At 32.5% G+C, this 19,981-nt stretch overlaps 2 protein-coding genes across 2 annotated transcripts; both read right to left on the bottom strand.

The window, feature by feature from the left end:
* Window positions 1–146: 146 nt before the first annotated feature.
* Window positions 147–6,860, bottom strand: LOC140039544 (uncharacterized). Its single transcript, XM_072085156.1, has 9 exons — window positions 6,589–6,860; window positions 4,560–4,706; window positions 3,823–3,914; window positions 3,451–3,509; window positions 2,883–3,040; window positions 2,150–2,315; window positions 1,816–1,880; window positions 1,496–1,619; window positions 147–873 (listed from the first exon to the last, which is right to left on the bottom strand). Exons 1-9 carry the CDS (start codon window positions 6,719–6,721, stop codon window positions 648–650), a joined length of 1,170 nt encoding a protein of 389 aa, XP_071941257.1. The 5' UTR covers window positions 6,722–6,860; the 3' UTR covers window positions 147–647.
* A 3,965-nt stretch (window positions 6,861–10,825) lies between these two features.
* Window positions 10,826–19,774, bottom strand: LOC140039543 (uncharacterized). Its single transcript, XM_072085155.1, has 10 exons — window positions 19,139–19,774; window positions 18,426–18,657; window positions 17,339–18,207; window positions 16,780–16,889; window positions 15,996–16,054; window positions 14,305–14,462; window positions 13,048–13,210; window positions 12,896–12,933; window positions 12,445–12,562; window positions 10,826–11,846 (listed from the first exon to the last, which is right to left on the bottom strand). The coding sequence occupies exons 1-10, from the start codon at window positions 19,341–19,343 to the stop codon at window positions 11,360–11,362; spliced, it is 2,439 nt and encodes an 812-aa protein (XP_071941256.1). The 5' UTR covers window positions 19,344–19,774; the 3' UTR covers window positions 10,826–11,359.
* Between the last annotated feature and the right edge of the window lie 207 nt (window positions 19,775–19,981).

The following is a 19,981-nucleotide window of genomic DNA, read 5'->3' as shown; positions in this document are numbered from 1 at the left end:
TCGTTTAAAACTGCAAAATGAAATGCTAAACACAATTGTATTGCTTTTTTCAAAAGTTATGAACCCAACCCAAACACATTTGGAAACGCCTATCTATAATTCGATGGAACTTATAAACATACAAAAATAAAAAGGTAATTGCATTCGATTTGTAATGATTCTTTATTACTATATAGTACACGTTCATAATAAAATAAATATAATTTATAAAACACCCTACTTTTCTTTTATTCCGTCAGTCTATAAACTAAATTATATCAAGCTGAGGAAAAAGTATATATCCCTCAATTGTCACATCTCTTTTAATTCACTATTTAATCGTTTATACATATACATAAAATCTATGACTTATTATTTAGTATTAAATTTGACGAAAGTCATCAATTCTCTAAAGCATGAAAGTTACTAATGTAACTAAATTTCTTTTCAAACCTTAAATTAGATAACCAATCTTAAATATTGCTAACTTAAAAATCGACCTAGAAACAAAACAATGTGTTCAGGAATAGAGTGGGGAACAACGTTCAAACTTCCACGCATGCGCAATATGAATTAATATAACATAATTCTCAGGTCATCGTTCGTCGCAAAGCTACCCCCAAGGAGGATATTCAATAGTGGAATATTCACGTCATGTGACCACAACGTCAAAAATGTTCATGATTGTCCACAAGTAGAAAAGCGTTATTGATTTCTCCATTTTCGCATGTTAAAGAGTTTCTGCTGGTAGGAAGCAACGTTGCAACGTCTGACTCCATTGGAAGAAGGTACTGAAACTCTCCGTGATTGCAGGATATATCAACGCCTACCGTCTCACTAGCAGCAGTCGTTGCTATACAATTGTTTTGGAAGTCAATGACTCGTTCGTGATTTCTGAAAGTTGAAAAATGAGCACAAAAATGTAGATCAAATGATCTTTATTTTACGTTAAAATATATTCAATTCAATTCAATTCACATTTATTTACTCATCGTTTATAAATACAGTTTCATAGCATAAATGATGGCAAGGATCCTGCATAGAGAAGTTTACACTTCTGTTTTCGCAGGACCCTTTTACATAAAAAACATAAAACAATAAACACAACATAATAGATACAAAATAAAAAAAAACATTCCTATATACATTTTAGAGTTGTGTTGAATATATCACTATATTCAGCACAATATTCATGTTTTTTTTTAAATTAAGAAATTCAAAGCGATTTGTAATTATTTTTTACACAACATTTAGGACTTTTTCCGTCACAATGGAACAAAATTACCAATCAAGATGCAAGGAAAATTAAACCGGATATATGCTGCCCTCTATAGAAATTAAATTTTTTTTTTTTTTTTTATAACAGGGAACGCCAATGCTAATGTTTTAATGCATTTTAATTGTTCTTGTTGTACGCCTACTTGTTTCGAAAGTATTGATATTACTCTGGCCTCTAGTAGCCTACAGATGTCAAGGTTAGAGGGTTACTAGCATTTCAAATGTTAATTTTACTCACCCACTACACATCCCTGTCTGTTTTTTGTAGTAGATTTGTAGCACTCTTACCGTAATACACACGACTAAAACACACAGTAATACACTCCCTGTAACACTGAATATTATTTTTGTCCATGGAGATTCTGAGAGAATAATTTAAATACAATTGCAAACAGCATTCACATAAAACAATGTAGGCCATTTTTTTAATGGGTTGACTTAGCGCATAGCTTGTTTAGTAAATAGGCCTACTCGTACATAATTTACCTGATCTTTTTCTCAAGATATTTCATTTACGATAATGATACTTATACATTCAATTTGTAAATGTTAACGTACCGACAGATGTTGGTATAGGTTGAGTCGTATTCTCACATCTACTATGTTTCGTATCGTGGTCACATCTAAAACAAAAATAAATGTATTATTATATATTTAACAATCTACATTATCACCATGGTCGTTGATGATATCGTAGTGTCATGGATTGGACACCAAACATATAGTAGTCTACCTCTATGATGACATAAAGGTAAAGAGTCCCATGTTCATTCTGAACGTAGGGGCTCATTGTACTAAGCCTCAACCATTTACATGACATTTGAGTGGACTGTAAAGTGTCCTAACCACTCGGCTACTCGGCAACACATAATGACATAATGAAACAAAATACCTGCATATAAAGCCATTCGTCTGTTTATCAATACACTGTGAATTCTCAGGACAGTATCCGATGTTTAACGAACAATTCCAAGTACACTGATTTTCTGTAGGGACACACGTAATTCCACTCTGACATCCTTCAAAGTCACAGACGTCATCAATACGTATATAAAATCCTGTAATATAAAGATATTCAATGATAACTTAGATCAGAAAAACTGGTACGTATCACAATGCGTTTGTATGCGCGCGCACGCGTGATCATTATTTTGTAATGGCTGAATTGCTTTACCATTCATTATGTTTTTACCGACTTCTTGATCAAACCAGCTATTATGTGAACGTGATCGTATCAAATATCAGCTTAATCACCCCACATGATCTCGTGAGAGAACGGTGAAGAAAAGTAATTAGGCCTATTCTAGTTAAACCAAATCTTGTACATAATAACATTATTATTAGATTAAATTAAGGAGATTGAATCCTAAATGAACAATTTCTCCTTATCGTGCTAAACGTATCACGATGATGTTTTATACCAAAGAACCTCCAATTTAAATGATAAACTATATAACATCTATTATCTATTATACTAAATTAAACACTTTAAATTTAAACACTATAATTTAAAAAAAACAATAAAAACAAAAAAACACCGTACATTTAAAAAAGTACAATAACAAATGTTTTCTAAACTTAAATTTAAAGGAATAAATATTAGAAGTACTACACAGTAGGCTTACCTCGGGTGTTCTGTACGTACAGGTGGAAGACGTTGAGTTGACCAAGATAGCCGTCTAACTCTACTGCATTATACATTGTTTTGATAACCCTTTTCTGGTGTTCATAGTCTAATGTAATAGAGTACCTCAGCTGTAAATACATTACAAGATCTTCTTGTCTAAAACAGAACAAATGTCGTACGCCATAAGTTCACTTTCTTCCACTGTTCAAGTAGGTAACGTTTAAAAAATGTTAAATATAATTATAAAGTATAATTATGATAAAATCGATAATAAGTAATTTTCCCCTTAAAGATATATATTGTCCCCCTAAAACATTTTTTTTTCCAATTCACTTTACCAAAAATCGAAACAAAAATGATTTACCTAAATTTAAAGTAAAACATATTTAAATTTTCTGTTATGCAATGGTTTTTTGGTTAAAATTAACCATTTGCTTTTATAAGTGAAATATTTTTAAACTGCAAAATGGTCTATTTAAAGGCTGATTTTAGGCTATTAATCTTCATTTTCATGTTCACATACATCTTTAAGGATTGCCTTTAAAAGTTGTATAGTTATTACTTACGTACACGCAATCAAGGCAACTGACTTGAATGACTGGTCACTACCAAGTAACTCACTAATCTAATAATGATTTTAAAAATACCAGTGACGTCACTGTAAATACATACACAAAAACAAATTATGAATCTATAAATTGATCACTAATAAATCGTCTCATTCACTCATTTAAATTTTTGTTTATGCGTACACCAAAAGTGTTAAGCATAATATTTGCCTGTGGTAACATAGTAGAAAGTTAATGTAAGCCTAGTTTAAATCAATTGAGTTTGTTTCAAGCTGCACATTGACGGTCATCTGCAGGCCAACGTGACTTGAAAATTATGAAATGTCAAAAATACAATATTAAGTACAACGAAGCTCATATATACATTACCTGCTTAAGAACTTCATCCTGAATATGTTGAAGATCAAGGCCTGAGTCGGGTCCAACTGAGAAGTGAAGATTCATATAATCCTGATCGACCTCTACCAACACAAAAACAATATTTGCAAATTTACTTAAAGGCCTATAATATGTTATATTTTGAATGAAAAATAACCTAGTTCACATTGGAAACAGCAGTAAAAGTACGAGGCCTAACAGTAAATTGAGATCCTTTATAATTATAACGTAAATTCGATATTTTATTCTAAAGCTCTGTCTACACTATTAAACTAGTTTGACAAAAAAATGTGATGTGCCCAAATATGGTACTGATATGCCCAAATACGGTAGTGTAGTGATATGAATCATGTTTTTTTTTAATTTTTTAATGTCCATATGTGGGCACATCACAAGTTTCACATAAAGTTTGACAGTGTAGACAGAGCTTTAGAATAGAATATCGAATTTACGTTATAGGCCCCTAATAATTAAAAAGGAACTTAATTTAGTTTTAGAGTTTAGTCAAACACCCTAGTTATCATTTTGTAAACAGCAGTTTGAGGTATGTGATTTAAATCCAAATTCCTAAACATTTGGCACAGACATGATTACATTTTGTGGAAAACTCTTTGCTTGTTGCTGAATAGTTTCCACTATTTACTGTTTCTCATGGTTTAAAGTGTGTCGGGATTGTATAGGCCTAGGCCTATTGGTTAAGAGTTATCAGTATATACTGCCGTACTAACCTTCGTATAGTGAACCGTTTTCTGCTGCATAATCACTGAGCACAGACGACCAGGACATGCTACCTATTTCTTCAATTAAAGACAGAGGAACATTTTCTATTGAAAAAAGTTCCAAATTACTTTGACTATCTTCGTGGGCTGATGTTTCTGTAAATATGAAATAAGTACTTAAATCATTACATGTTTAAAGCATATCGCATCGATAATAAAAATGAAAATTAATAGTAAATCAATGAAGTAGCAATTGCAATAGCATATTATATCAGCATCATAATCACTGATTAAACAAACATGACAAAATAATTTAAACTTCGTTTATTTATTTTTAGTTTTTTTTTTTTTTACTTTAACTTGAGCTCTGTCTACACTTTTAAACTTTATGTGACAAAAAAGTGTGATGTGCCCAAATATGGTAGTGATATGCCCCAAATATGGTAGTGATGTGACATCATGTCCATATATAGGCACATCACATTTGTTTGTAACACAAACTTTGATAGTGTAGACAAAGCTTAATATGGATATTAACAATACGGGTATTTTCAGTTTGAAAAGTTTCAGCGCCCCAAGCACGTGTCAAATGAGGGTTACACTCATCATACTCTAATTGTCCGTAACTCCTACTGTGTAATAACGTCTTTTTTTTTAACTGAGGGTCGTTCACCCACAGATAATTTTTTTTTGTCACATGACTGCTCAGATGCGCATTTGTACAGCACTATGAGGAAACAAAACTTGACACTATTACAAGAAAGTTCATCACAGCGCGTACCTGTTATTTATGAAAATAGCCGTTGGAGTTGGCAGAAATAATAGCTTTATCGCCACTGGCTTCATCTCACTAATACATAACTGCCAAAATATTGGCCAATCAAGTCAATGATATTGCCTTATCGTTGGCGTAGGTCTGCGCAGTCGGGGGTCGGTTGATGGTGATTTTTCGCCAAGATTTGCAAAAAGGTAGCATTATTACATATTATTCTGTCAAAACAATATCACAACTTGCCTCACAGTCATTCTACTTTCCGCAAGCGATATACGCAACCACGGGATTGGTCACGTATGAGTACATCATTGTTCTCGCGCGTTTTGTTTTGTTGGGCAGATGGTAATCTTGTAGTAGAGACATATTATATTCATAACTCTCATCACTGCATGTCATTACATCCATTTCAGTCAATTAGCCGCCGTAAACATTTAGCGTATGTTACCAAAACAAAATTAACAGTTTTTTTTCCTTTTCTTGAAAACGACCTCCATGACGCCAGTACTTAGCTGGTTTTACCACGAGCGCACATCGTTAATTGACGTTCCGATCCAATCAATTTATAGAAACAGTTACATACATCATATATTTTTTTATTACTGAATATTTTTAATATTAAGTTACTGTATAAATAAAAATAGGCCGACAAATAAAGAGAATAAATAAAACAATTTTTATAAAATCTTTCTAAAAAAAATCTCAATACATCGACCTTTGACCTACCTATCGTTTTACTTTACATTTGACCCTATAAGCCTATTCAATACTAGTCTGGGTTTCAGACGCATTTTTGTCTTAATATTAGTAAAAAGATAAATATTTTGGCACATATGGCGTTTCAGACAAAAATCGAAATAAAAACAAATAAATAAAAAAAAACAATGAATGCGTACTTGGGGCAAGTCTAATTCAATACCAGGGGCTTTGCAACTCTTATGATTGGTCTAATACCAAAGTAACTTCAATAAAATAATACAGTAACGTATTTACTAATAATTACTGAAAGAGATAGGCCTATAGAAAATAGTACGCAGTGTTAGTCATTTAAACTAAAAAATAATTTCTGAATATAAAACCATCTATGTTCTAACTATATTCCACAAAAAAAATGACATATAGATGTAGTTCCATATAAAAAAAATTATAACGGAAAATAGGTTCTAAAAAAATATGATAATCTCTATGTGATTAGAACCAACTTAAGTGTTGGGAAAAAGTATTAGGCTTACTTGGGATTTGTTACTAGTAAATCCATGAACTTACCTCCAGCTGCCATGCTCCGCAGGATAATATCTAAGAATAAAACAACGGCAATATAGTAGGGTTTGACAATGTTCTGCCTACTTCCAAATTTGCATCGTCTGACGGGTAGAACAACCCTGCGTTCATTAACCATTTTTCACAGTTAAATCCACTTTCACTTAAATCAAGTGTCTATTTCTCACAAGCTGACAACAACCGCACGATAACAATTTGTAATTTACACGAAATACTTCAATACCGAAAACATTCATACTGACAGTAATAATGATCAAATCTGATATATTTGTAGTCTGCTAAAACACTCTAGTGATTGCGCACCCTGTTCTGCTCATGCGCAGCGTTGCTTTTAACGAGAATTCAATCAGACCACAGGGAAATACATCTGACAGATCTGTTGCTCGTAAATCATGCAGTAGTTATGTCACTAACATTTTTACTTACAGATCGATCCAAGCAAGCTTGAGGTTATTGATTTAGTTTAGGCCTGAATGAAACTACAGTAGGCCTAGTAGTACATTTTACTAATGCTCTATTAGTCACAATCAGTCTTAAAAACGATTTCTACACAACAAATTTATTCTATAATGGACATGATGATGTCATATCACTACCATATTTGGGTACGTCACACTTCTTAGACAGAGCTTTATACAGTAACAATTACCAGGGTTTAACAATATCATCGTCACATTCTTTGTACTTTATCAAAATAGGCATTAATTCAGAATGTCCATATATTTATAATTAGTTAAAATGATACGTTGTATACAAACATGATTACTGGTGGTCAGGCTGATGATGATAATGACGAAATCGACGATGTATGATTAGGCCTATATTAGAATTATTATTATTTATTACTTATTTATTATTATTTATTAAAATTATAATTAACAAAAAGGCCTGAATGTTAGTAAATCCACAAGAGTGGACAAATCGTTTAGGCCTATTCGTCTTCGATATGATTATCCGGATAATGAGTGCAACTAGATGATTACAAAAAAGATTTATAACTGCTAAATGTGTTTTATTACCAGAATTTGTTTACAATTACGTTGCATTGGAAGGAAGATAATTTCATTTGTCAAAACGTTATTGTTTATTAGAACCAAACAATACAAGATGTCAGCAGTTATTGTCTTATAAAATACAAATAATCTATTTCCTCTTAGTCATCCATCATTCACATTGCGGTCTGTTTCCCACGATGGTCCCACCCTAAGTCTCCCGAGTTTTTAACAAGGCAATTCAGGTAATAGATAGAAAAAATTAATAGCACATATGCTAACCCATATTTCGTTGAACTTAATAGCCTGGCTTAAACCCTTTTCATATCATAGCTTTCCGGACAATTCCCAATACGTAATCTACGTTTGATATCTGCTTCAACCAAGATGACGATTGACAAATATACTGAAAAGTGTTTCTGGAAACCTTTAAGATGCTTGATCTAGGTCATTGTATCTTCAATGATGGGCGTATGTTAGATGTTGATGTCCCTTTGGCTTTAATGAAAATTCATTAGAAATTCAACAGCAATCGTCCAAACAAGATTTTTATTATTCCTATAAGAATTCTAAATTTAAAGCAAAAAGTTTCAATGGCAAAAAGGACTAATGATAAATAAATAATTACGTAAATTGTAATTTTTCTCGCTTTATTCGTTTGCTCAATTTTAACTTTTCCCATGAATCATAAAGATACACTTTTTCCTGTTGTTACTTATTTCTGTATTCTTGATTTCAATCATTTCTCAATATTATCTGAGATGTGTGCCACGGGTGACATACATATTGGAGTAGGCCTACCAACTAGTGTGCGTCATATGTAACCGAGTGAATACAGGACGCCTTGTGGTAATATGAATCATACTTAAATTAAGTTTAATTTGGTACCGTTTATCTTCTAAAGTCCTATATATGACTTGTTGTGATAAATAAAGTAGAATCCATTTGTTATTAGGGTAATACATGGGAGTATCCACAAATTGTCCTCTTATGGATTGACCCATGATTGACCTTTGAGGGGGTGACCGTATTGTTAATCTCTAGTTCGTTTTATATGAAAGGAGTGTCCCCTGAAAATGGATGTGTCAAAGGGGTTGTTCTATTTCAATCAGTTGAAATCCAAGGTATTTCTTTATAAGCAATCGGGATTGTTACTATAATTGGGAACGTAGGAGAGCTGTGTTCTTTTATGCAAATTTGTTTTCCGACTTTCTGATGCCTAATATGTTTTGTTATTCCAAGCTTTGATCTGAATTTTTCTTTTTTGTTAAATCAGATGGACCACTAACTTCTTTTTAGAATGCACAAAAATAAAATGTATAGGCTTACACAATTCTTGTACAACAATCATTAGGAGTTTAATACTTTTTTAGTACGTATAGGCCTACATCATGTATAATTCCTGTAAAATAATAGACCTGTCATTATATCAACTCACATAACCCAGCCCTACTCTTCACCTAATTTAAATAAAGCAATTATTGCTTACAATCGACATCCAAAAAAATTAAAGCCACAGCCGAAAATCATCAGACATGACGTGTATCTTGAAAATCGTTAGTACTAACTAATTTCCAGTCGGCGATTACTCTTGGGTTTTAAGAAAGCGCCGACGATCGCAGTCATTATTCTGCTAATATAAAATAGAAAACTCTCGTATTCTCCTTTGTTCCTAATAATCTAAAAAGGAAAACCCTATCACGGATATGATCCGGGATGAACAGTATCCGCGTGGTTGGCTTCAGTCTGCTATCGATTTCATATCACTTTTGTGATAGAATCACACAGTTGCAATTTGTTAACTCTGGGAAAGTCTGGTGATGCAATGTCATTCTTATAGAAAGCGGTAAGTTTCAAACTTAAGCCCAAGGGATAATATAAAGAAATTGAATATTTTCCGCTTAGGTGCATTGCTTACACTTTTTGTATTTTATAAATGTCCGTTTGAGAGCGTTTTGCTTACTTAATTTTATTATTTAAATTCTCTACTTAATTTTTGTTATCAAGGTTACGTCTGGACAAAACCAAATACGCGTAGTGCCTCTCAGTTAAAAAGGAACGCTCAATGACCAGTTTTATGAACAATTTCGCGTTTGTCACTGAAATCATTGTCGACTATTCAATGTCGAGGTGCGCTCAAATAAAAAAGGGTGCCATACCCGAACCTTTCCCTCTGGTATGTACCTTTTGCAATAGGAACGAAATTGAAGACGAATTTAATTATCATTATTATTCAGATTTACGTTATGATTTGTATATCGATGTTAGAGAGGAAGGTAGGTCTATTTATTTTGATTATTTAAATGACAATGACAAATTCAAATTGTTCTTTCTTTCTTTATTTTTTCAACTCCGCCTTTTTTAGGATCTGGTGTTGTTTGGGGGTTTTTTTTTTTTGCTTACCTTGTTGATTTTGTTTTGATAAATTAATCAAGAATTTAATTGTTTACGGTTTGTTTGTAACACTTATTCGGTATAGACTATAAGAAAGGAATCATGACCCACCCACAGAAAGCCTTATTATTCCAGTATTTCTGCATGGTTATTATTTATATAAAATAAATAAGTAAATTGCAATCGATATTACAAAAGTAGGACAAACTGTATAGTCTCGGGACTCGTAGTAACTCATATTATTGTTTTACTTTCTCTTCTGGTAATTCCCAGAAACGACTTTGACAAGCATCCCATACTTGGCAGGAAGTGTATACATGCATTATAAAACATTACTTATACAATAAAAATGGAACTGACGGAGAGGGTCTGCACACTGTAACAGAAAAGAGTTATTTTTAAAACCCATAAATAGTGCAAACAAATTAATTTTCTAATAATATTATTCTGCAACGTACCAGATCATGTCTATTTTATATATTATTCTATACGTTTGGGGGTTACGCCCTTCTTCAAGACACAAAACATTCCGCTGTGGTTCCTTAATCATTCACTTGACGTTTCCTGTAAGTGTATGACCATTACTAATTCTAAATGCATTATCAAATGGGTGATAGTAGGCCTACTTTCTTTATCGATCAAACAGTAAAATAATATTCATATGAGTTAAAACAAATGATTAATGACAATTACCATAAAGCGTTGTTGATACTAAAGTTGCTTCCATGCGGGCTTACGTATCTCTTTTTCGGTATTCTTGCATCTGGTTCAGCTGCTGTCACTAGATAGATCTTAACTGAGCATTAAAAGTAATAATTGTAGGTATGTCTGTTGTCCATTTCTCGTTAGCGATGTTCCTCATAGGTAAGTATTGATGAAAATATGAGGCAAACATTGAATATTATTTATAAGGCGGAAAAAACATAAACAGTAGGCTAATTTTAAAAAATTCTAATAAATATTTAATACATATTGCTGCAAGTCCAACTACTGATGAAATCATTCTTTTTAGGCCTATAAACTATATTATGCGTTTTTGTAAGCAACATTTTTTTTACTTGCGGATTTATATTCTGAAAAAAAATTACTTTTAAATTATCTCAATCAGATGACATCAGTAACAACGTCAACAATAACATTTGATCTTATAACATTTCATAAATCCGTCACAAAAACACGAAATGTTCTGCTACATCCGAACCTATCTTTTTTCAAATAGTCATTTTGATTTCATTGCTGAATATAAAACACAAGATATTTTCACACACACAATTCCGAGTTCAAAATATATGACATACAAACATTGATAATCAAGGTGTTTCACGGTGCTAATTCGGCGGGTTTTGTTATGTTTTATTGTTTCTTTTTATTTATAGAGCTATGTCCATATCCTGCACGGCAGGATCATCGACCTTGAAATCCCACCGCACTCTATAACTACCTGCGTCGTCTTCCCGATCGACGTACTTCGGTACACCGAAACTGAAATTTTCAATTCCGAATTCTTCAGCCGATTGTTCATCACCAAGAATTTGAGGAGTATCCAAAAACTTTACACTTCTGTTCCTATTTATGACGTCATAATCATAGTCAGGTTCATCTATATCACTGTGAGCAGCACTGGAGAATGCTCGGTCAAACACCGAATGTTGACTTGTGGAGCCTATTGACCCTCGGCCACTCATTAAGTTTGATTCTGCTGGATGACTACTAAAAAATGGCGCTTCATTTAGTTCACTGTTGACAAAAAAACGGCCACGTGTTGCTGATACATCAGTGACTGGGATACCGCCATTCAGACGCGTGTGTTTGTTGGCCTCAAAACCGAACAACTGAATGTCTTGATTCTGTCTCCTCCTAAGAATTAGAAATATTTTAATACATTACTTATTTCACACTGTTTAAGTTATAACAAAAAAATATAAACAATACACAGGAAATATTTTTAGTAATTCTTTACTTTTGTTCTCTAGTTAGGTCTACTTCATTTAGTGTCATAACATTTGAGAGAATGATTTAACACAGATGACCGGAAGCGATTTTTCTTTTCATACATAAGTTGGGGACCACTTATGTGAAAAATAGCCGAACTACTTCCTAAATATAACTAAACCTAACCCTATAAATAATCTCTCTGACTATAAAGTAAAAATAAGTTGGTTATGGGAATCGAACCAGATACATCGATATGTAAATTTCATAGTTTAATCTATTCGACTACACAGACGGCTCGACAGAAAGCGTTTGCATTAGTGAATTGTAGTAACATCAATTCTTTCGTCACACCTTATGATATGACTAATGAATATTCATGTTTATTTTGTGACGTTTCATGAGGGGTCCCCAATTTATGTACGAAAAGAAATATCGCTGCGCGCCCGGAAAGATTAAAAACAACATCTTGTTTTTTAATTATGTTAATATATTCAAATAAACAAAGTATGTAACAACTTACCGCCACCGTCGACGTCGTTTCCTCCACAATTTACAAATAAACACAATTAATATTATCGAAAGTACAATCAGGAAAAAACTTGCTCCAATTAGCACCATTGCAATTACCGTCTCATTGGCTGTAACATTTAATTCAATATAATATTAACGTTTGTGTAAACCGACGTTTACATCCTACATATAAAGTTAACAATTTTATTAATTAATATAAAAGATTGGTACTTTATTCTGATATACAGAAATTTCGATTTAAAAAGATAAGTACATCTTTGTAACATTTATCATTTTATACAGTAAGTTTAACATGAAAAGATAAAAAGAACATTTCAAATAGTTTTTAAAAAGAAACTAACAATCCAATTTACTATCACAAGCGACTATAAATTAAAATCTTCGCTTAGTATTTAGGCACAATAAACTAAATATCGTTAGAGAAATTATATTTTACTTACATCCTGTTTTTACTGGTTCAACATCGACTGTGGTGTTCCTGCAAGATTGAATTTACAAATAATATAAATTTTTAACCGAATAAAAAAGAAGTTAATATAATGGAAGGGTATAAACGGTTTCAATGTACTTATTATATGAACGTATAACGTACTTGCAAGTTAAGTTTTTGCCATCTTCGTCAACTTCACATTCTCCATTTTGACAAAAATCTGTATTTTCTTGACAAGATAAGACACATTTTGAATCTTCTACGTGGCAATTTAAGTTTACTGGACAAGGAAGAAGTGAACAGTGATCTACCTCTTCATACGTACCTGTAAAATAAATAAATGTAAAATAAAATACAGTTAGTCTACACTTGCTTGCGAATCTAGTGTGTTGGTCAGTTGAAAAACTGCAGAAAAAAAGTTTGCAAACTCGAGCAACTCCTAGTTTGTAAAACTCGAGCAACTCCTAGTTTGCAAAACTCGAGCAACTCCTAAACTCCTAGTTTTTAAAACTCGAGCAACTCCTAGTTTGGAAAACTCGAGCAACTCCTAGTTTGTAAAACTCGAGCAACTCCTAGTTTGTAAAACTCGAGCAACTCCTAGTTTGTAAAACTCGAGCAACTCCTAGTTTTTAAAACTCGAGCAACTCCTAGTTTGTAAAACTCGAGCAACTCCTAGTTTGTAAACTCGAGCAACTCCTAGTTTGTAAACTAGAGCAACTCCTAGTTTGTAAACTAGAGCAACTCCTAGTTTGTAAACTAGAGCAACTAATAGTTTGTACAACTATAAGAGCAACTCCTAGTTTGTAAAACTAGGAGCAATTGCATTGACTACCTGTTGAAAGTAGAATCACTTTTAAAGTGTTACTTCATGTCTACAATTGTATAAATAATAATGCGCCCTGTTATCTGAGTAATCTCTTACGGGTGTATAGATGTGCTAAGAGAGGCCTGAGGTCCAAGATAGATCACACTAGATTGGATCACTGTCTCGAAAAGCAGACCTCTGGAAATAATACTTTCTCAAAATTTGGACCGGTGATGTGGAACGAACTCCCGTCTGTGATTCGGGAACAAACCACGGTTTTAAAATTTAAAAAAGTCCTCAAAACACATCTATTTCCTAAGAAGTAACTCATTGTTGGGTCTGCTGATGTAAAGCGCTTTGATCATTTTACACTAATTTGGAAAAGCGCTATATAAATAAAATAATAATAATAATAATAACTCCTAGTTTGTAAAACTAGAGCAACTCCTAGTTTGTAAAACTATGTTAGTACAAAACTCAAGTTCTTCATAGATATCTAGTACTTTTAGTGAACTGGCCAAATAATTTTTCATTCGTATCACCTCAAGTGTACTGCCCCATGAACCACCATTTTTTTTCAAATCATACCAAGGAAGAGTGATTATAAATTATACCTTCACTGCTCAGTGTCTGTATACTTGAGACTGTGAAGTTTCCTATACCACCATTTTCTTCCACCAGTGTGTATATTTCGCCAACAGTAGCAGACTTTTCTTCATCACTGAGTGCGTTTTCGAATACAAGCTCTGTTTCAGATATTACACTCCCCTTTCTGGTTTGAAAATAAAAAGAATTTATTTGTATAAACATATTGTTATTACATTTTTAAACAAAATGGCACTCCAAAATTCAGACAACAAACTGATTCACAGAGGAATTCATTATTTGGTCTTGATCGCTGGTTCATCAATACAAACTAAAGAGGGCGGTTTTTATGTTAAGGTTTAATGGATTCATGCTGCATGTTAATACGCCGCTCGAGTTAATTTCCTTTAATAAGTTCTACTAGAGAAGGAAATCTTTGTCAACAAAAAGGATTGTTGATCTCCATCAGAAGGCGGATGGAGGGACACATTATTATTGCTCATTTGGATAGGGTGCTATGACATTGATGTTTTTAGGAATATTTTTTGAAAGAAGGTGCAATAGGGTGAATACAAAAAAGGAAGAAAACTATTGATTATTCTGTACTTGTGAATAATAGGCTTTTAGTTTATTTGCAGGGAGAATGTACAATATTTGGCCAAATTATTAACCTATTTTAAGAACAAAATTTATGACGTTGTTTCATTTTGTGCATGGTACCCTCCACTACGAGCTCTCATCGTAAGTTATTTACCAGTATAAATTATATATTCATTAAATCTATAGGATTATTGTAATTACTGAATACATTGAATATACAGACGATTACACCATCAATCAAGGTATGACGGTAGGTAAACTATGACAACTAAGACTGTTGAATAACAATAGAATCATTAAAATGTCAATCAGTGGGACAGATATTACTACTGTACCAACATTGCCAATTCCGGAATAAGATATCGATCGTCAATATAGCATGTTTGTTATACTAATAATCTATTGATAAATTCACTTTTACAACAGTAACACACTTTGATGATAAAGGTACGTCCAAATAATAACTTAAATGAAACAAAATAAATGCAAAAAAAAGAACATGTGAGAAATACAGCATAGAAAAATAAAAAAAAGGATTAACTTTTTGTTCTTTTGTTTTGTAATGATTATTTATGTATGTTTATGTTTTTGTGAATGGAAATATAGAAAAAAACAAACAAACTTGTTGAATGGATCAAAATAAATGTGAAAATAAATAAACTTCCCGGGGATTAATGAAACAAATACTATTGCATAAATAACGGTAAAGATTTGCAAGAGTTGAAAAGTCACTCAAACGGAGTTCCATGTTCGAACGTAAAATGTGTAACACATTAAATCAGTTTTCTTCTTTTTGTTGACAATGTTTTGTTATGAAAGTTTTTATTTGTTTCATGTTATGCAATAGCTGGTAGGTGTATCGCAAGACACTATAGCAAAATTTAATGCGATTCTCCTTATCTTATTGAAATGGCCTATTAATGTTTGTTTTTTTTTCTTTGGTTTTTTTTCTTTATTTTTTTTTTTGGCTTTGAAAATTTGATCGAATCAATCAACTAGAAAAACAACTAAATTGTATTGTTATTGTCGATGTTTTAAAAACAAATAATAAATGTTTTTTTATTCGTTGAATAAAGGAAAATATATAGGGATGAAAAGAGTTCAGTTCAGTTCAACTTACGAGAAACCAATAATTTTACATTCTTGAAATCCTTCCCACGTAGAATAGACGTCTTCCATCTAAAATAAAATTAGTTTTAATAATTCAATTTGATAAAAGCAAAAGCTGTTGCAATAAATCATGATAATGCACGTTCTTATCAATTTCACTAAATAAAATGAATAACAGTAATTTAATATGCATTAAAACGTGTACGTTATGTCATAACGTTATGTAATAACAGGTAATGGGTTTTCTAACAAAGCTACGTAGATGAGTATAATCCAATATCTAAAATGCAGGTGTTTGGCATTTTCAATACATGATCTTTATTTACAATAATATTATTTTCCTGGCAGGTTACATTTTTTTCAATATATTTCTGTTTGTCTACCATGACTAAATGATTTTCCACCAAAAAAAATCATATATTTTTAAGAATTTAAATGCACAATGTTCAATATACTTGAAATTGAAATACTCATATGGGAAATATCTCGCATAAGAATGATTTGTGAATAATACGGTCATAAGATCAGACAAATATGCATTACGTTACGACTGTAATAATGAGGGGCCTGTAACGTTTAGCCGGAAGATATGATGATCCCCTACGTCAAGATCTTAAGATTTGTCTACACTATCAAACTTTATGTGTCAAAAAATGCGATGTGTCCAAATATTTGACCATATCACTACCATATATAGGCAAATCACATTTTTGTGTTACTTAAAGTTTGATAGTGTAAACAGAGCTTTACACACTTATTGTGATTCAAACTTGTAATTATAAAATAATATTCACCGTTGTTTGTAAATTATCAGCTAACTCCGTGAATTCATTTGATGTTGGGTCATTCAACGAATCTGTGAATTCTAGACTTGTAATAGTCATTTTAAAAACTACGGAAGTATCTGAAAAATGAAAAAAAAAGAAACTTATTAATTTTCAATATCCTATACGTATTATTATACTTGATTACAGGAAATATAACGATGATTGCAAACAATTATCCTAACAAGAAACCAGCAGATAACTTCGATCAATGATTGTAACTGAAAATGTTTAGCATGATAATAATTGACGTAACAACAAGATACAGATCGCAAATTCCAATATTACAGACAATCGAATTAAATTAAAAGGATATTATCATTTTAAAATGGCCGACAAAATACGTATTGTTGGATTTCAACCGTTGAGATGTATTTGAAAAGCGAGGGTGGGGTATTAAGCAAGCTCTGATCTTACAAAGGTTAAAACAAATTAGGCAAATTTGTTTATTATAATTACCATTTTTACAATTCAAATGCGCAATAAAAATTCTAAATATCAAGCTTATCTTTCGACAGGTGCAACTCACCTACAAGATTGGTTACCATGGTATTGGCATTTCCGGAGTGAATCTCAATGTCGGCGGTGATCGTTGCCGTTGCTATAGGAGGAGTTGTTGTCTGGGAATAATATTTACCATCATAAAGCGTTGAGTCTGATACAACCTCAGTTATTGAATCTTCTAATTCTACTGTAGTTGTTGTTTCTAAAGATTGCATCACTTCTGTGGTTATTTCTGTTGTAGGCCTATTACCTTCAAAAGTTATTTTTTCTTGCACACTAGTAGTAGGGGGAAGACTTGTCTCAGAGAGATTATAGTTTGTCTGTTCGGTAGACTGAGTTGAAAATGTAACAGTTCTATTGAACGTAGACCTAGTCACTGAAAGATTTGTAGGAATGACTTCAGAGTCGTTTTTGGTCGATGTAAAGGGTATTTCTTTAGCAGTAGTTACCTGCGTTTGGGTTTCTTGATGTACCGGTACATATGTAAAGAGATCCTCGAAGTAATCAGACGTAGTATCTGGCTTCTCGGTTATAATCGTTGTTGAAATCGTGACATTTGGTAATGTTGTATTTTCAGTAATGTTTGAAGATTCTATAGAATACGTAGTAGTTGTCGTATTCATAGATTCTGACGGCGGTAACGTTCTATTTGTAATGTTTAATAAATAGTCTGTATATCCTAGAGTCGAATTATTCAAATCAACTGGTGTAACTGTTTCTTCTTCTATTAAATCATCTTCGGTTGTGATATGAACAGTAGGACTAACCGGTTCAAATGTTTCAGTTAATATTGACGTTACGTATGGTTCGTCTGTCGATTCAACAACCTGTTCCTTCAGGGCGTCCGATTTCTGTCCTACCCAATATATTGATATATTTTTTACAATTGTTGCACTTAAAAGTAAAGCAATACAAATAATATTATTTTTCAATATTGAACAACTAAAAATATTGTATGAAATGATGATGATGATGGTGGTATCAATCATGATGATGATGATGAGTGACTATTATTCAGAGAATGCCAAGATGCCGATGTTTATGAGAATGTTGACAATGTTAACAAGAACGTTTATGATGATGTTTCCACCAAAAAAAACACTTAAACTTACTAGAATTTAATTTTTCCAATAAATTCTTGAGGAGCAACCCAATCTACTTCAATGCGTTGCTTATCGCTAGCATTTGTGTGAGTAACTGTAGAATTGGATATATTATTGCACGTAAGGTATTGAAGCGTCTCCGGCAATCGACTGAAACTTCCTTGTAAAATGGAGTTTTCTGTACCGGTTGATCTGGCCTGTAGCATTACACCTTTAAAATAATCGGTCCCACTTATTGTAACTGCAATAAATATGAATAATAATGTTAGTATTGTGCTACCTTTGTGTGGGTGTACAATCCTAAATCAAAACCTGTTCTGATTCATCAAAGAATATTCTATTTTTCTATTGTACTATAAAGGCATTGTAAGATTATTGTGTGCTACGTTTTATTACAACTTAGGCCTACAGATAATGATAGCAAGTTGAATATTAGATATATACTTACTTACTTGTTTGCATAGCTATCTCCATTATTGGGGACATTTCGCCGTCATTGACATTATGTTGACATAGCACAACAATGAGGTACATTAATTTTGATGAAAAGTACGTAATAATGCTATTTAATAGGCCTAATTACTAACAAGCCCTACTCTAAAACATGATACTAGGCTTAACCAATTAATTGAACTGATATGTTATTGAATATTACAAACAAAATACTGTGTAATGAAAATAACCATATACCTTTACAAAACATACTAAATACAATGTTTTACCTGTAATTATTTGACCAGGTGAATAATACGCGGAAGACATCGAGATTGTATAAGGACTTGCTGATGTCTGTTTTGAATTGTTATGACCCTTATTAGGAGACATTTTACTACAGGCATCTTCGGGTGCCCCAGAAGGGTATGTTGCTGCAGTAACAAACATAGCCACTTGAATAAGCCCTGTAACATAAAAATTGCCTGTCCTCATTTCTAGATGAAAGAAAGAATCCGTATTGCATTTCTCAGGTTCTGGCCTACGTTTTCATCATAATAATGCGGTTTTCGCACAGCGAAGATACATAGCCCTATTAATATCGTACATGATTCATGAAACAACATTTATGCTATAGAATCAAAATGTTAGCACATAACTCAACTGTTTACACATATTGCTAACGCGTTATGACTTTGTCCACATTCACCTGTCGCTTGCGAAATATATCACCAATAATACCGTAAATATTCGATTAGTTACCGTGGTTATCCGTTACACAACCTACATATTAACGTAGATACTAGTAGTAGTAGTTACAGTACTCAAAATTAAGCAGCACATGAATAACATAGTAGAATTCATTCACACCTTCTTCAATGTCTGCTGTTGTGAAGATATAATATAGTCACAGTCCATAGAAGTTTTTGTGTTGATTCTTTAGCGTTGTATTTTTGTGTACGTTTTATTATTGTTAACCCACAGTTTAATATTGAACGCTTTTGTGGTTTTCATTCATTATGGGCGGAGGTGCAGTATGATCACCGGAGCATAAAATGTTTTGTTCTCACGCCTATTGTGTGCAGTGGATAGAGGGCGCTCAAATATTTTTTTCCAAAAGCAAAACTGAAAGC

The sequence above is a fragment of the Antedon mediterranea genome, chromosome 2 (genome assembly GCF_964355755.1).
Source record: "Antedon mediterranea chromosome 2, ecAntMedi1.1, whole genome shotgun sequence".
In the NCBI taxonomy this organism is placed as follows: Eukaryota; Metazoa; Echinodermata; class Crinoidea; order Comatulida; family Antedonidae; genus Antedon; species Antedon mediterranea.
Note: the sequence above shows the minus strand (reverse complement) of the source record. Positions and strands in the feature narration are given on the sequence as shown.

What these genes read in the sequence shown, in the direction of transcription:
- LOC140039544 (XM_072085156.1), bottom strand. Translation starts at nt 6,721, where the DNA reads ATGGTTAATGAACGCAGGGTTGTTCTACCCGTCAGACGATGCAAATTT. An exon ending in AGGATGAAGTTCTTAAGCAG is followed by an intron (nt 3,510 to 3,822) that starts GTAATGTATATA and finishes AATCATTATTAG; the next exon opens with ATTAGTGAGTTACTTGGTAG. An exon ending in GTTGCCTTGATTGCGTGTAC is followed by an intron (nt 3,041 to 3,450) that starts GTAAGTAATAAC and finishes GTTCTGTTTTAG; the next exon opens with ACAAGAAGATCTTGTAATGT.
- LOC140039543 (XM_072085155.1), bottom strand. Translation starts at nt 19,343, where the DNA reads ATGAGGACAGGCAATTTTTATGTTACAGGGCTTATTCAAGTGGCTATG. An exon ending in ATTGGAAAAATTAAATTCTA is followed by an intron (nt 18,208 to 18,425) that starts GTAAGTTTAAGT and finishes TTTACTTTTAAG; the next exon opens with TGCAACAATTGTAAAAAATA. An exon ending in TGTAAAATTATTGGTTTCTC is followed by an intron (nt 14,463 to 15,995) that starts GTAAGTTGAACT and finishes TTTTCAAACCAG; the next exon opens with AAAGGGGAGTGTAATATCTG.